Below are 16880 nucleotides of genomic sequence, written 5' to 3'. Positions count from 1 at the left end.
TTCACCTCTCTCTGTGCAGTACTACTACTCAGTGCGGATCTTCCCTGGTCAAGAGCCCAGCAATGTGTGGGTAGGCTGGGTCACCTCCGACTTTCATCAGTACGACCCAGGGTTCGAGCTGCACAAGGTCCGAACTGTCACTGTGACGCTGGGAGACGAGAAAGGCAAGGTTCACGAGAGGTGAGTCCAGTTCCGGTCAATCCACAGCTCAATGTCTTGTCGTGATCACTAGCTCATCTTTAGACCATTACAATCTGTAGGATCCTCTGGTATTTATCTGGCAACATATAATACATCACCATCATATCTCACGTTTACTGGAATTGTCCTTCCAGACCGTGCGGAACCAGTTATTTGAGCCACAAGTCATTTTAATGTCTCTCCATTTTTGCTGTTGATGCAGACGTTAAATTACTAGAGCTCATTAATCCTTTACATCACCGCCTACCTTCCCTTCCCAATTAAAAATAAGAAAGATCAGCACTTTGTGTTGCAGTCTTGAAATTCCTTATGAAGCAAATGCTGCTGTGTGAAATCCTGAGACCTACTGTGACCATTTACCATAATACAATGTTACATGGTGTGGTTATGTGTTGTCCAGTATAAAGCGCAGTAACTGTTACATGGTCTGGGCCGGAGAGAGCAGCAGTCCTGGCCAGGGGAGGAACAACAATGGCTTAGAGATTGGCTGTCTAGTCGACACAACAAATGGTCTCCTGACCTTCACTGCCAACGGCAAAGAACTCACCACTTATTATCAGGTAAATAGGTTTTCCACTGTTGCTGTTTCTTTGATTTATTTACTTTCTTCTTTCTTAGATTTTGTTCATCCAGCCATCTGTATCTCCTTTAACCTCTTTCCTTTCTGCCTCCTCTTTCTCTTTGTTTTTATGCATTTTAACCTGCTCCCAACCTCAGACTCTCGCACTATAACTATCTGGTACCAGCTATTTTAATAACACTTTGTTCTATTCTTCAGGAAATGTTAAAGAAAGAATAAAACATTGTACAGCTCCTATTTTCAGCCTCTGCAGGGTTTTTCTGTCAAAGTTTGTGCCGTCTCCGCCTCTAATTCTAATTATAGTACAGTGGAAGCAACTTATAGTAATGAAAGGGACAAACATGATCACTATAAGTTGTTTACACTGTACTAGAATTAGAAACTGTTAATTACTATAAACTAATTCTGTAGCTTCTGTGTGATAGTCCCAGAACTCGAGGCTCTCTCTCTCACAGACTTAGCTGACATCTCTGTACTGCCACAGTTTAAAGTTGATATGTTTTAAATGACGCCACAATATCAACACTCATCATCACATATTGATCAATACCTTTCTCAAACGAGTCTAATCTTTCTTTATAGCTGAAGGTTCATTCATAATTCAGCTTGTCTCTCGCGCTGACACACACTCACCCACACACACACACACACACACAGTGCCATCGAAAACATGTGTAATCTCAGACTGGGTAAAAACAAAAGATTTAAGTAACGTAGACGTGTATGGAGACCCAGAGGATATGGCGGGGCTCGCTCAGTATGACTCAATGCGGTTGGTAGTGCACAGCATGAATGATAGAGACACATAGAGAGGAGCAGAGCCGGTACAATTTTTCGAAAATAACTTTTTTAGCGTCCATGAAAAGACCCAAATGAAAGCAGACCTAGTGGAGCTGTGCATGACTCCCTGGGTGTCTGCCCCTGGCCTGTCACATTACATCACAACACTCCACAGAAGTATTGACTGGACCAGTGATGAGGCTTTTCAGGAGCCTCAGGAGCATTGTTTTCTTTGGGGGAGAGTAACTCCCTTTACCACAGACTTAGCAGATCTTTTACATCCATAAAAAACATATGGAGAAAAAAACAACTGAAAAGGCATCATATGTCAACTAAGCCATGTCTCCGCAGGTGGAGCCCAGCACTAAGCTGTTCCCTGCAGTCTTTGCCAAGGCCACCAGCCCCAATGTCTTCCAGTTTGAACTGGGGCGAATAAAGGTAAGGAGGACACACACATACTCTTGCATCACCAAAATAAACTGGTGTATTGTTGTAACTGTCCTCTAAAGCTGACAGAGGTTGAGGTGCACACTCAGCAGAGGGTTGGAACTTTACAGTTCTGAGGGTTATTTTCAAATGTCTCACTTCTTTTCACACTGCGGTACCGTTGATCTACCAAAAACTCTCAGTGACACACGAGTAGAGAGACCACTTTTCCTCACTAGGCCTCTTCTCCTGTCAGCAATCCAGCACTGAGCTTAGTTTCAATTAATTTAGGTCAACAAAGGGACACACACAGGAATCAAACCCAAATACATCAGGGATGAGAGTTATCAGACATAAGGAGGACCATGACATCACAGGTCAACACACTGCCTGGAAGAAGGAATCCTCCTCTGGAATATGAATCTAAACCATGACGGAATTTTGAATGGTGTTTCACAGAGAAGATCCAGAATGGATTCCGTGTCTCATCCTCTGTGTTCCTATAACGTGTCTGTGTTTCCTGTCAGAATGTGATGCCTCTGTCAGCGGGTCTGTTCAAGAGTGAGAAGAAGAACGCAGTCCCTCAGTGTCCTCCTCGGCTTCACGTCCAGTTTCTCACCCCTGTTTTTTGGAGTCGTGTTCCCAACCACTTCCTCAAGGTAAAAAACGGCTTTTTCCTGTTTTGAGTCTGATGATGCTTTTCATATGCTTTCTATCCTCACAACAACACACTAAGTGGTGAAGCAAAACAAGCTGAGACTTGTATCCTCAAGGAGATTCAGTTGCAAATACCAGCACATGTGAAAATGTATTTAGGGTATTTACTCAAGCTCTAAAAGCTCACTTCAAGTACAAAGCACAACAGGAAACTAAATGCTTCATCTCAATACTAGTGCAGTGCCTTTTTGTAAACCTGCCTGTATGAAATGGGCTGTTTGCTTTGACTGTAGTTATGCACGTTTCAGCTTTCTTTCTCAAAATTCACAAGTTACCAGCAGTTATTGAGCAGCAGCAAGTAAAGACCGGCTGCGGGACTCAATGCACCAAACCCTGAAACAACACAACACAGCTCCACAACAACTTTTCACCTGTTTATTCAATGTTCAGTGAAGCTCATTACGCTGAACACTGAACTGGAGAATCAGTTGTCATTGCCCTTGTTGTGAAGGCGCTGTTTGACAACTTAACACTATAACAGCCACAACGGTCATTTTGACTATTTTGAAATTAATTTAATTTTTAATTTTATATGTGTAACTTTGTTGAATACAACGTTAGTCCTCAGTTCAGTCCCAGTTGCAGCTGCTACAGAGCACTGCTGGTCACCTGTTTATTCAAAGTTGATCAAAACAGGATATATCCAATGTCCAAGTCGCACCAAATTGTACACTGCACCTCCTTGGGCCCTTAACAATACACATGCCAATTGAGAAACCCATAAGAAGAACAGTTCTTCAGATACAGTATGTTTTCTACAGACAGACAGACAGAGACTTCTGGAATTGTTAGAAAGATGAATGTATCATAAGTCAATCAACTTAGTTTATAAGCTTAGTTTATAAGCTCACAATAAGCTTTGTGAACTTAAATCGACAACAGAAATCTAAATTCTACCTTATTATAATATATATATATATAATATTTATCTATATTTATTATAGTTAAAGACACAAACACACAACTAATAATACCAGTACCAAGAAGGATGAAGTTAGAGACAAGAAAAGAGATGTGAAGGATTTGGGCATAATTAGAAAAACTACAGAAATCTCCCTCTTGTCACATACAGTATGCATGGGGTCTGTGATGTCTCACATTGGGGTTATCCTGAGACAAATGGTGCTGGCCAGAAGAACTTGAAGAAAATGTTACGGATGCTGCCTGTGAAGTGCTAACAGTTAATCTCTCCAGGTGTCAGCATCCAGAGTGAACGACAGACATGGCTGGTTGGTCCAGTGTAAAGAACCAATGCAGTTCATGTCACTGCACATACCCGAGGAGAACAGGTGGAGTACCCAAAGTTCACACACACATACAAAACCTTGAACAGACATGACCTGGAGGATGTCTGGACATGAACAGCGCAACAGGAGATACTGTTTTAATTTACAGCACATCAACACCAGCGTCAGCCCTTATCACTAGTAGCTTTCTTTACATCTTCGTTGGTGTCCTCTATGTGTATGGCATCGATTTTCATCAGCTGTAGTGAGGCATTATGCATTTAGTCCCTTTCCCTAACCTCAACCATCACAACTAACACAACAGCAACAGCTGAAACTGCTCTTTGAAAATGGGTCAGAAAGTGAGGACCGACCAAAAACACCTCACTTTCCCAAAATGTCCTCCCTCTGTCTAGGCTTAAAATGGTCCTCACAAAGATATCTGTACAAGTGCACACAGACACAGACACACACACACTTTCTTCCTCCTGCTCTCTCATTTCTCATGCAGCCCCCCCCCCCCCCCTCCCATCTATCTCTTCCTGTTGTACAGATCGATGGATATCCTGGAGCTGTCCGAGCAGAGGGACTTATTAAAGTTTCACTACCATACCCTCAGACTGTACTCTGCAATCTGTGCTCTGGGAAACAACCGGGTGGCACATGCCCTCTGCTCTCATGTGGACGAAGCACAGCTCCTGCAGGCTATAGAGAATAAGTACATGCCAGGTAATACACCCAGCACAGAGGAAGACTATCACTTATCGAGCCTGACCTAGAAAAAATACTTGAAGCCAGAAAATAGTCAGAGCTTGCCCTTGATCTATTGTACATCTCCTGATGCACTCAGACACATCATCAGTGAGTTACCCTGAGGTCAAAGGATGGTTTGGGTCTTGCCAAGGTAAATGGTCTAAAGGTCAAAGAGCTTTACAGTACAGTTTTGCCATTCACCAATTCACTCACACACATTTGTACAGTGCATCTATATGCAGCACTTTCTCTATCGCACATTCCTGCGCTCAAATGAAACAGCCGTCCGGCCGCCAAGCACACTTCGGCACGCAGGCTGGGATTGAACCGCTTTACCTGCTCGAGGCCTTCTCCACCGAGATGACCTTCTTTCTTTGAGCACCTGAGAGTCTATATCTCACCGAGGGGCTGACCAGTGAACCTTCTGCTGCCCACTTCTATGGTCTGGCATTGTGCATTCCACCCTCAATTTAAGCAATCCTCCACCACGTCTTCATACTTGGCTCAATTCCTCTCTGTGGCCTCGTCCATCTGTTCTTCCCACGGAGCTGTGAGCTGCAGCGTGGCCACCTGTCTTCATGGCTCTGACAGCATTTCAGTGTGGTCAAGGTAATGGACTCCGGGAGTTGACGATAAATCCCCTCAGGTCAACCTTCGGCTGCCAGTTCTTTGATGCAACACAGAGCTATTCATTCAAAAAACGGCTCAGTTTTCCAAAGTGTTCAGTGGTGGATTAACCTTCATTTGATGCTCTGTGTGTGGGACTGAGTCTAAATATTCTACCGTGTGTGAATTCATGGTGATGAGGGAACATGTCACCCTGTGCAACAGTATGACTCACTGACGTGCTGGAGCTCTGAGGTTCAGAGGAATCAGATCTATCAGGCTTTTTATACACACACTACATCTGTTAGGAGGAGACACTCACTGTTTGTATGGCTCTGCACATGGGACTTGTTGACGAGAAGAAAAATGTAGTGCTTCACCAGACCCATCCATACATATCCCAACATATTCAGAAGGCAAATAAAGTGTAAAAGGAACAGTACACTTTTGTTGTTGTTGTACACGAATAGTAGCAGTTTCTTTTTATTCATTCATGAAAACATTATTCATATTATACACATAGTCAACCGTTTATGCATAAGGTGACTGGAAAGGCATAGGCAGAAGCAAGATTATTATATATGCCTGCCCTACACTGAATCACTCATTAATCCATTCGGTTGAGCTTTCAGTCAGTCAGCCACAGACACGGCATTACTGTTTGGAAAGGTAGAGAACGTTAAGGATAGACTCAATGAAGGCAGTATAGTAGTAGTTTACAATGCCTGATGGAATCGGCCCTGCAATATGAAAGAATGCCTTGGATCTTTGACTGTGAGTGACCCAGTCACTTATTCAACAGCTTTCAGTCGCTGAGTCACGCAAGCCAGCCTCTCTCTCGCCCTCATGTCTTGTTTTATGTAGGAAGTAATACATTAACATGTTCTACACAATAGGGCAAGGTTTAAGTTAGCAGATATTAATCAAAGTCTTCAATTCAGAGCTCACTGGCATATAGTCCATGAACAATCGTTCTCAGGTCACTAGTTGAACAGTGGGATTGTGTAGTCAGTACATTCACCGACTGAGTCACTGAGTTAATGTGCGACCTGAGTGATCGTGGAAGTTAACATTCCTCCACTCATGTCCTCTCTTCATCTACAATAATAATAAAGTTTACTTGTATGGCACCTTCCATACAACAAATGCAGCTCAAAGTACAGCTTTTAATGGAGCTAGATAAAATAAAAAACATGTTATAATGTAATACAAATAAGAACAGAGCAGATTTTAAGAAAAATAAATCATTTTAAAATGAACTTTAAAAGAAAAGTAAATAAAAAAGTAGATGAATAAAATAAACATATTTAAAAAATATAAGGAAGACCCAGTATCTTATTTAACAAAAAGACGTTACATAATGTTACATAGTGGAGTGGGACAGTCAGTTCTCTATTCACTAGTTAACGAGCTGCAGAGTGTTGATCTGTGTTTTAGGTCAGTGAGTGGGACTCTGCAGTCTGAGCTGCAGCCAAGCACTTAACGTGATTCAGTCTTTTTATTGTACTGATCCAAGTGATTCAGTACTCTGAAAAGAACCATGATGCCCATAACTAGCATTGATCTTTCTGTCTGTCTCTCCCCAACAGGCTTACTTCGTACGGGCTACTACGACATCCTCATTGACATCCACCTGTGCAGCTACGCCACAGCTCGCCTCATGATGAACAATGAGTACATTGTTCCTATGACGGACGAAACAAAGAGCATCACCCTGTTCCCCGATGAGGAGAAGAAACATGGTCTGCCAGGCATCGGCCTCAGCACCTCCCTGAGACCCAGAATGCACTTCTCATCTCCGAGTTTTGTCTGCGGGACCAGCTCATTGTATCTTAACAACGGCAGCAGTGGCTCAGGAGACTGTTTCCAGTACAGCCCTGAATTCCCCTTAGATATACTGAAAATTAAAACCATTGAGATGCTGACAGAGGCGGTGCGGGAGGGAAGCATGCATGTGCGGGATCCAATAGGGGGCAGCACGGAGTTCCTCTTTGTCCCCCTCATCAAGCTCTTCTACACCATGCTCATCATGGGAGTTTTCAAAAATGGCGATCTGAAGAACATCCTCCACCTGATCGAACCGTCTGTGTTCTCTGAAAGACGAGAGGGGCAGGAGGAGACTCGCATGGACAAGATGAAGGAGGTGGAGATTGAAGGAGGGGAGGATGGAGGGAGGAACATGCCAAAAGAAGGACTGTTACAGATGAAGCTGCCAGAGCCTGTAAAACTCCAGGTAAAGTCTCTCAGGTCATAAGTGATATATTTAGTTTATTGCAGATTAGTCAAGTCAACAGAGTGCATACCTCCGTCAAGGCCCAACAGAAAATTGAATGAATCTCCACCAAATTACATTCACTCATAGATATCATATCCCTAAATATTCCAATTTTTTTTTCATCAATATCCATTAATTATTCCCTGTGTAATTGGTGAAAATGTCCACAAAAAAGCCAGATCTCGCAGTTATAATTAAAGTCAAAAACATAATCCTGGATCCACCCCTTTATCTGGATCTAATGAGTTCTCTCACGACCCACGTTCCATCCTTCCAGCAGGGTTTGTGGAGATCCATCCAGCGTTTTTCATGTAATCCTGCTGAAGAACAAACAAACAAACATTCAGAAAGAATTCCTGCCCATCCCCTTGTCATGTTTCTCTGAGGAAAGTGTCACCACTCTACCTTCATGAAATTAATTTAAGTAAACAGAAGGATGGATGGATGGATGGACCGATAAATAACAGGATGCAACAGAGGTTGCGACCTCTCACAAAATCTGAATGGACTATTTCATAAATTCAACGTTGTTTCATTGATGAATTTACAGGTCTTCTGGGTAAATAAGATGATTACTTACCTAGCTGACTTCTGGCAAAATAAATAAAACACAAGCTTAGCCAGCAGCACTTTCTGCAGATTTATGGTCATAAATAAAATATGCATTCGCTCAGTCAAATCGAGGCAGCAGGAGAGTACTGTGTCACATGGGTCCTCTGGCCATGCAGTTAAATGTGTTCCCTCAAAGCCAGAGACAGAATGTACTCATCAAGAACAAAGGTTGATAGAAGTCCATGTCTTTAAATCTACTGTTCCAACTGTACACATTCTCATTGGCAGACCAACTAAGATCTGAGGAAGTAGTGGTTTGAATGTTGAATTATGTTGGGCAATTGTGTTAGAAAAGATCTAACATTACTGTAGAGCTTCTAATGTATTGATGGCCGGAGGTGAATGATGAAAATCTATTTATTTGATTGTATGTGGGCTGCAACTGTTGTAAAAGAGACAGAGATGTTTGAAATGACATTCATTGTTTTTATAATGGGTTTCATAATGATCACTTCTGTTTACGTAATCTATTTTAGATTCTTGAGTTAACACGAAGGACAAACTATTGCAAAATCAAAGAAATATTCCTGGTCAAATTGCTATTTAACTATTCAAGTCCTGTCACAGAGCAACATTACAATCCAGCAGTGCTAAAATGATCTCTGACAAAAAATACTAGAATTACCGCCCTCTGGTTGTGTGCCTCCGACGACAAGTTAAAGTTAAAGTTCCTCCTGGCATTCCTTACATATTGCCTTGACAATAACATGCGGCCACCGTAACCTTTGCCCACTGAAAGCATTTTTTTTGTCCAAGTGTCAACTGGTCACTATCTTCCTAAAGGGAGACTTGAGATATCCTGTTCAAGAGACCGAAAACATGACTAGTGAGGCCACTGTGACTTTGACCTTTTGTCCTTTGACCTTCCAAATCTGATCAATTAATCTGTGGGTCTAAGTAAAAGTTAGTGCCAAATTTGAAATGTTTCTCTCGAGGCATTCTCAAGATAACTTGAGGCAAATAATTGTTACGTGAGGTCACAGTGACCTTTGACCTCCAAAGTGAATATTTGTTCCAGATCCAGAGACCACAGCAGATGTGGAGTGTGACTGTGTGTTATACAAAACAAAAATCAAACTGACAGGGCTGAAAACATCACCATCTTTTTTGAGATTCAAAGTTTAGGTGTTCTTTACCTTGGCTGGTTTTAGCGATTAAAAACTTAAAAAGTTTTAAAAGTTGTTCATTACTTTTCAATGACAGAGACACTAAACCTCAATGACAGAGGGATGTACTTTGCCTTACATGTCATACCTTTATCTTCTCTATTTGAGATTTTCAACTTAATGTGTATTTGACCTCACATCTTATGTGATTGAATGTATCTATCATCTGTGTGCAGATGTGCCACGTGCTGCAGTATCTGTGTGACTGTCAGGTGCGTCACCGTATCGAGGCAGTGGTGGCCTTCTCTGATGACTTTGTGGCCTGTCTCCAAGACAACCAGCGGTTTCGCTACAACGAAGTGATGCTGGCGCTCAACATGTCCGCAGCTCTCACCGCCAAGAAGACCAAAGAGTTCAGATCACCTCCACAGGAGCAGGTAGGAAGAGCGCAGAAGTAAAGTTTGCCTGGGCAGGAGGAAAGACGAACAGCCGAGAAAGACACATGTGGAGGCACATTGAATAAAGATCCAGAACATATTCTACATATTCACCTTAAATGATGATATTAGTTCCAGTTTTCTCCCATTTAATGTAACTTGTTGTGCTGCTTTGCTCCTACTGCTCATGGAGACATTTGTAATTTTAATGCATAGCATCTTTAGCATCTTTGCAAATCAGCCAATACAGTGGTGAACACTGAACAGTCCCACCTGCATGTGCTCCTGCAGATCAACATGCTGCTGAACTTTAAGGACGAGAAGCAGGAGTGTCCCTGTCCTGAATACATCCGAGAGCAACTGCTCGACTTCCATGAAGACCTGATGAGACACTGTGGTAAACGACCCTAAGCCGAACCTCTAATCAAACACATCTATATACTGCAGTCTATGATTATAAAAAAAAACCACAGTATCCACAGTAAAACACTGTGCCCTGATTTCTCCATGCTGTCAGGTATAGAGTTAGATGAGGACAGAGACATTCATACTGACAGTGACTTCACCATTCGAGGTCGACTGCTGTCACTGGTGGAGAAAGTGGCCTATCTGAAGAAGAGGATGGCCAACCTGCCGAAGGAGAAACAAGACAGGAAGCCCAGTAAGTCCTGCGCACCATCTCATTCATAAACAATACATTTTTGTTAGCAAGCAAAGTCAAGGACCTTCTCTGAGAGTACACACAGCATATGGTCTCTCTCTCTCTCTCTCTCTCTCTCTCTCTCTCTTCCTCTGTCTCTCTCTCTCTCTCTCCCTCTTGTGTGTGTGTGTGTGTGTGTGTGCTACCTCATGCACCTACGGCCTTGTGGTCAGATGGACAGTAGATATGAAAGTTGAATCACTTTTTCAGAGGTGTTTCTCATTGAACTACCACATATTTTAGTATGTCTCAGTTAATGCACTTGCTTGTGGTTTGTAAGAATATATCATCATTGAGTTTAAAACCAACTTGTTTCACTTTATTATTTGTAACAGCTGTTTTTAAAGTAAATGGGAGGTGAAAGTGGAGAAAACATTAATTCCCCCTTTCGTTTCCTCTCGTTTCCTCTCGGTCTCCCTCTGTCTCTGCAGGTACGCTGCAGCAGTTGATTTCGAATACGATGGTCCGCTGGGCCCAGGAGTCAGTTATTGAGGATCCAGAGCTGGTCAGAGCCATGTTTGTTCTGCTGCACCGTCAGTATGATGGGATTGGAGGACAGGTTGGTGTGTGTCTGTGTTTGTGTGTGTGGCTTTTTGTGTGTGCATTCAAATCATGGGTCATCACATATTTAACAACTACTTCTGTACTATACTTACTCTTAAAAGTGTCATACAAACCAGATGTTTAGCTCTCTACCATTGTACAACGTAGCTTGTTATTCAAAAGGGAAATAAGTAACTTTATTATGGATAAAATATCAAATAATGTTGAACGGTTGTGTGCAATTTTATTGTGAGAATTTTTACGAATCAATGCAACCGATCTGGTGATCCCAAAATCATAACATGGAACGTAAGTGAAGAGCAAGTGTCCTGTTCAGTTTGCAGTCAGTGTTTGTCTCTGTCTGTGAAGGTGCGGGCTCTTCCTAAGACCTACACTATAAATTCAGTGTCCATCGAGGACACCATCAACCTGTTGGCTGCCCTGGGTCAGATCCGATCTCTGCTGAGCGTCCGCATGGGAAGAGAGGAGGAGAAACTAATGATCCGAGGGCTGGGGTGAGGACATACACATGTCGGTCGAGCATATTTGTATTTTGCTTTATATTCTCAGGGGATTTACTCCTTTGCTCCTCTCTCCTTCTTTCTTCTTAATCAATAACTGCCCATTTGACTGGTGATCTCATGACTACAGTGCCTTGCATAAGTATTCACCCCCCTTGGACTTTTTCCCATTATGTACTGTTACTAACTGGAATTCAAATAGACTTAAATAAACTTTTTCCCATTTGATCAACAAAACATGCATAGTACTTTGGAGGTGCAAAATAAATGTTATTGTGACACAAACAATAATGAGAACAAAAAAGTTGACATCTGTTGGGTGCATAAGTATTCACCCCCCTGTGTCAATACTTGGTAGAACCCCCTTTCGCTGCAATTACAGCTGCAAGTCTTTTGGGGTATGTCTCTACCAGCTTTGCACATCTAGAGATGGAAAGGTTTGTCCATTCTTCTTGGCAAAAAAGATGAAGCTCAGTCAGATTGGATGGAGACCGTCTGTGAACCGCAATCTTCAAGTCTTGCCATAGATTCTCTATTGGATTGAGGTCTGGGCTTTGACTGGGCCATTTTAAGACATTAACATTCTTTAATCCAAACCATTCCTTTGTAGCTCTGGCTGTATGTTTAGGGTCATTGTCCTGCTGGAAGATGAACCTCCGCCCCAGTCTCAAGTCTTTTGCAGACTGCATCAGATTTTCTTCAAGGATTTCCCTGTATTTGGCTCCATCCATCTTTCCCTCTATTCTGACCAGTTTCCCTGTACCTGCTGAAGAGAAGCATCCCCACAGCATGATGCTACCACCACCATGTTTCACTGTTGGGATGGTGTGCTCAGGGTGATGGGCAGTGTTGGGTTTTCGCCACACATAGCGTTTTGCATTGAGGCCAAAAAGTTCAATTTTGGTCTCATCTGACCAGAGCACCTTCTTCCACATGTTTGCTGTGTCTCCCACATGGCTTCTGGCAAACTCCAAACGGGATTTTGTATGGATCCCTTTCAACAATGGCTTTCTTCTTGCCACTCTTCCATAAAGGCCAGATTTGTGGAGTAGACGACTAATAGTTGTCCTGTGGACAGATTCTCTCACCTCAGCTGTGGATCTCTGCAACTCCTCCAGAGTAACCATGGGACTCCTGGTTGCTTCTCTGATTAATTTTCTCCTTGTCCGACTCTTCAGTTTGGGTGGACGGCCTCCTCTTGGTAGGTTTGCGGTTGTGCCATATTCTTTCCATTTTCTTATGATGGATTTTATGGTGCTCAGAGAGATGTTCAAAGCTCTGGATATTTTTTTATAACCTAACCCTGCTTCATATTTCTCCACAACTTTATCCCTGACCTGTTTGGTGAGCTCCTTGGTCTTCATGATGCTGTTTGTTCAGTAATGATCTCCAACAAACTCTGAGTCCGTCACAGAACAGGTGTATTTATACTGAGATTAAATTGCAGACAGGTGGACCCTATTTACTAATTATGTGACTTGCAAATGTGACTTGTGAATGCAATTGGTCGCACCAGATCTTTGTTAGGGGTTTCACAGTAAAGGGGGTGAATACATATGCACTCAACACTTTTCAGATTTTTATTTGTAAATAATTGTGAAATCCATGTAATATTTCCCCCCACTTCCAAATGATGCACTATTTTGTGTTGGTCCATTACATAAACTCACGATGAAATAAATTTTAATCTGTGGTTATACCATGACAAAATGTAGAAAAGTCCAAAGGGGGTGAATACTTATGCAAGGCACTGTATATACGATAATATACTTAAACTGTACTTATGTCTTAATCTCAATATATCCATGTATACTTATTATTGTTTTTATTTAGTATTTGGCTCAAAGACAGTTACTTTATTTTTTATATGTATACTGTAAGCCTCCAGGATAAGGGTCATCAAATGACTTGTTAGTGTTAATCTAACTTCACAGATGTTTTAAGCATAACTTGCTGTGGTTTTCTTTTCACTGAGTTGTCAGTCAGTTGTTATAAACCTGATGAGAGTATCAATGACTTTTCAACGCGTTATTCTTCCTTTGTAGTGATATCATGAACAACAAGGTGTTCTACCAGCATCCTAACCTGATGAGAGCTCTGGGGATGCACGAGACGGTCATGGAGGTCATGGTCAACGTGCTCAGTGGAGGAGACTCAAAGGTATGAAGAATGTTTATGCTGCAAAAAAGGTTTTAACATACTAAAGCTGGATCATAGTTTCAATGAAACCAGGATGATGAACAGCTGTAATCTGTGCAGTGCAGTGCACCCGAGCAACAACAAAACTGTGAAGAGATTTGTCTTCTGTCACCGATCAGTCCCCACAGTGTGTTTAAAACAGGCCTTTTCAAACTTGTATCTCTTTTTTTAAACTAAAGCTTAATACATATGGACAACTTGTGTGGGATTCTTGTGCAATAACTCTTTACATCTTGTTTGTGCTTTTTTGCAGGAAATAACTTTTCCTAAAATGGTGGCCAACTGTTGTCGGTTCCTCTGTTATTTCTGTCGAATCAGTCGTCAGAACCAGAAGGCCATGTTTGATCATCTAAGCTACCTGCTGGAGAACAGCAGCGTCGGACTTGGTAATTATGTAGTGTGTGTGTGTGTGTGTGTGTGTGTGTGTGTGAGTGTGTGTGTGTGTGTGTGGGCTGTACCTTGTATGTGCTGCTTCTGTTTCCCCCCTCATTTCTTAGAATGTTAGTCACACAAATTGTATATGTTCCACATAACAAACACAATGTCTGTAAACCATGTGGGTAATTGTGTGCAGTCATTCAGGGTTGGCAACTTTATTCTTTAATTTCCTTGTGTCCTTGAGGAAGACACTGAACCCCAAATTGTCCCTGATGGCAGACTCAGGCTGAGGCAGTGGAACCGTCTATGTCCCTGGGTCTGTGCCCCGGTTCCTAGCCCTGGCTCTGTGCACTCTTCCTGGGGAAGTGGAGCTATGCATTGCTCCCTTGGTGTCTGGTTGTTCTTCAGTCCCCTGCATCCACTTTGCTTTTGAAAACGGATGTATTATATGTACACCGTTTCGCACTTTATTAGGTGCACATAGCTAAAAGTAATGCAGCCCTGGAATAAATCCTGATGATCAGTTTTTGTGTGATTATTTAATAGGATGTAGTATGAGGTCCTGTTGAAGTGTATAACTTTATACAGTTAGGTAATTCTGGTATTCAGCCTTCTCTCACTAATATAAATGGGGTGTACAAAAATAATAGAATAATTAAATATTTTGGTACACAATAATATTTCAATTGGCTGTAGCCCATCCAAAGGACAAGCGGGGAAGATACTGGATGGAACGATAGATAGATTCATAAATAAAGTCATGAAGCAACAACAGGTCCTGGATTCAAAAGTATCAATGGAAACAGAATGTGACAAACACAAATAATAATATGATCAACAGATATTTGAAGATTAAGATCCTTTCTCACGTCCTGGCTGCTTTTAAAGGTTGTGAGTTGTAGGAAACTATATTGATCTGATTTTAGCTTCCTTGTTTATATATATATTTATATAATTGCTCACGTACAACATTTGCTGTTTGAACTGTCTCTGCTAGTGATACACCTGTGTGTGTAGCAGAGGAAATTATGTCATATAGCGATTTCATTAATTAACTTTTCCGACCAATAATATGATCTACAGCTTAAACACTCGTACATAATGGTATAAATGACATCAGGATGATGTTATAAGGAAATAGCATTATTACAATAATGATGGTATTTACAGCATGTGCAGGATATGCATCTCCACTGCAATGCTTTCAATTTGTAAAAGACCCCCTCTACTCTTATTTGTAACTATAGTAATCATCTCCTCCCCTCCTCCTGTCCTCTTGTCTCTTCCTCCTCTCCTGTTCTGTCCTTTCCTCAGCTTCTCCATCCATGCGAGGCTCTACTCCTCTCGATGTGGCTGCAGCATCCGTAATGGATAATAATGAGTTGGCCCTGGCTTTGAGAGAACCAGACCTGGAGAAGGTGAGGTGACAAACATTTACACAAACACTAAACACCAAAATTACCACTGGTTGGTTGCAGGGACTTTATCAACTAGTGAAGTTTCATCCTGGGAGAGGGATCCCCTAACATGTGGCTCTCTCTGAGGTCTCAATGTTATTTTCCCTGTTAATGGGGTATTTTTGGTAGTTTCTCCTTAATCTTCCTGACGGTTAAGGGCAGAGAAGGTCAAACCTTGTTAAGCCCTATGAGGCATTGACAGTGATTTGTAAATAAAGGCTATCCAAATAACACTTGATAATACTGAATATAATCAACTGTCCTAACTCCATGGGTTCATGAGAATTGCCATTTTTTTCAAGTTTCCTTTGCCACACCATTGAGCTGTGCAGAGATTTTTCTTTTAACTGTCCAGATGAAATTGATGATAAAAACCTTCTACTTGTCACTTGTCTGCAGGTGGTGCAGTACCTGGCCGGCTGTGGGCTGCAGAGCTGTGTGATGCTGGTGCGTAAAGGATACCCTGACATCGGCTGGAACCCTGTGGAGGGGGAGCGCTACCTCGACTTTCTGCGATTTGCTGTCTTCTGCAACGGTGAAAACACGGAATCACTTTCAATTCACAATTCCATTTTTTTCACAAGTGACATAATCGCTCAAATTGTCACAAACACCTCTACCGCTCTCCTTTCCAGGCGAAAGCGTGGAGGAGAACGCCAACGTAGTGGTGAGACTTCTGATTCGCCGACCAGAATGCTTTGGCCCTGCTCTTCGGGGTGAGGGTGGTGATGGATTGTTGTCAGTGATGGAGGAAGCCATTAAGATCTCCCAGGATTCCTCAAGGGATGGTCCTTCTCCCACATCTGAGAGCAGCAAATCGCTGTAAGACATCTCTCGCGTCTTTATTTGCTCTTACACAGTGTTACAGTGATAATGAGACTGGAGGGAGGGAACATACTGTTTTCACAGTTATACTGTCTATTGTATTTATCGTTGTCTACATTTATGAGGACCTCATTACTGCTCAGTAACTAAGTGCATGTCCATTCACGTTCATTAGAAAGGACAGAAACATTGTAAGTCATATGTTGCTTTACTGAGGAATTGTGGGAGAGCAGGCTTCTCTCATAAACCAGGTTTTGCTGTATCGATAATACCAACTGTAGTGTGCTGAAGTCTTTCACTGCCTCTTTTCATCACCTTCATGAGCATGCTAGTCTGAATTTCATTAATAATGGTCTTATGTCAGCCCAGGGAGAAAGAATGAAGCTTCGTGTGCAAGCATATAGAGAGAAGCACTTACCACCGCCTTTTATTTATTAGCACAATAAAATAAAACATAAAAAATGCACAGATAATAAATAATATATGGTGCACTGGGAGGCAGAGAGGCTTTCTTGAGGACTGTATATTGAAATGGAAT

At 42.0% G+C, this 16880-nt stretch overlaps 1 protein-coding gene across 1 annotated transcript in view; it reads left to right on the top strand.

Annotated features, from left to right (window-relative positions):
- Positions 1-16880, top strand: part of ryr2a (ryanodine receptor 2a (cardiac)) — a 157821-nt gene that overhangs the window by 85413 nt on the left and 55528 nt on the right. The window contains exons 34-50 of the mRNA XM_053414411.1: positions 20-180; positions 602-761; positions 1913-1999; positions 2515-2646; positions 3899-3993; positions 4484-4659; positions 6879-7522; positions 9519-9719; positions 10011-10116; positions 10237-10380; positions 10851-10978; positions 11332-11477; positions 13529-13643; positions 13936-14068; positions 15375-15478; positions 15917-16052; positions 16153-16339. Coding sequence (XP_053270386.1) covers positions 20-180; positions 602-761; positions 1913-1999; positions 2515-2646; positions 3899-3993; positions 4484-4659; positions 6879-7522; positions 9519-9719; positions 10011-10116; positions 10237-10380; positions 10851-10978; positions 11332-11477; positions 13529-13643; positions 13936-14068; positions 15375-15478; positions 15917-16052; positions 16153-16339 — 2855 coding nt within the window. The remainder of the gene's footprint in view (positions 1-19; positions 181-601; positions 762-1912; positions 2000-2514; positions 2647-3898; positions 3994-4483; positions 4660-6878; positions 7523-9518; positions 9720-10010; positions 10117-10236; positions 10381-10850; positions 10979-11331; positions 11478-13528; positions 13644-13935; positions 14069-15374; positions 15479-15916; positions 16053-16152; positions 16340-16880) is intronic.

This window comes from Pleuronectes platessa, chromosome 21 (genome assembly GCF_947347685.1).
Source record: "Pleuronectes platessa chromosome 21, fPlePla1.1, whole genome shotgun sequence".
NCBI classification, from domain to species: Eukaryota; Metazoa; Chordata; class Actinopteri; order Pleuronectiformes; family Pleuronectidae; genus Pleuronectes; species Pleuronectes platessa.
Note: the sequence above shows the minus strand (reverse complement) of the source record. Positions and strands in the feature narration are given on the sequence as shown.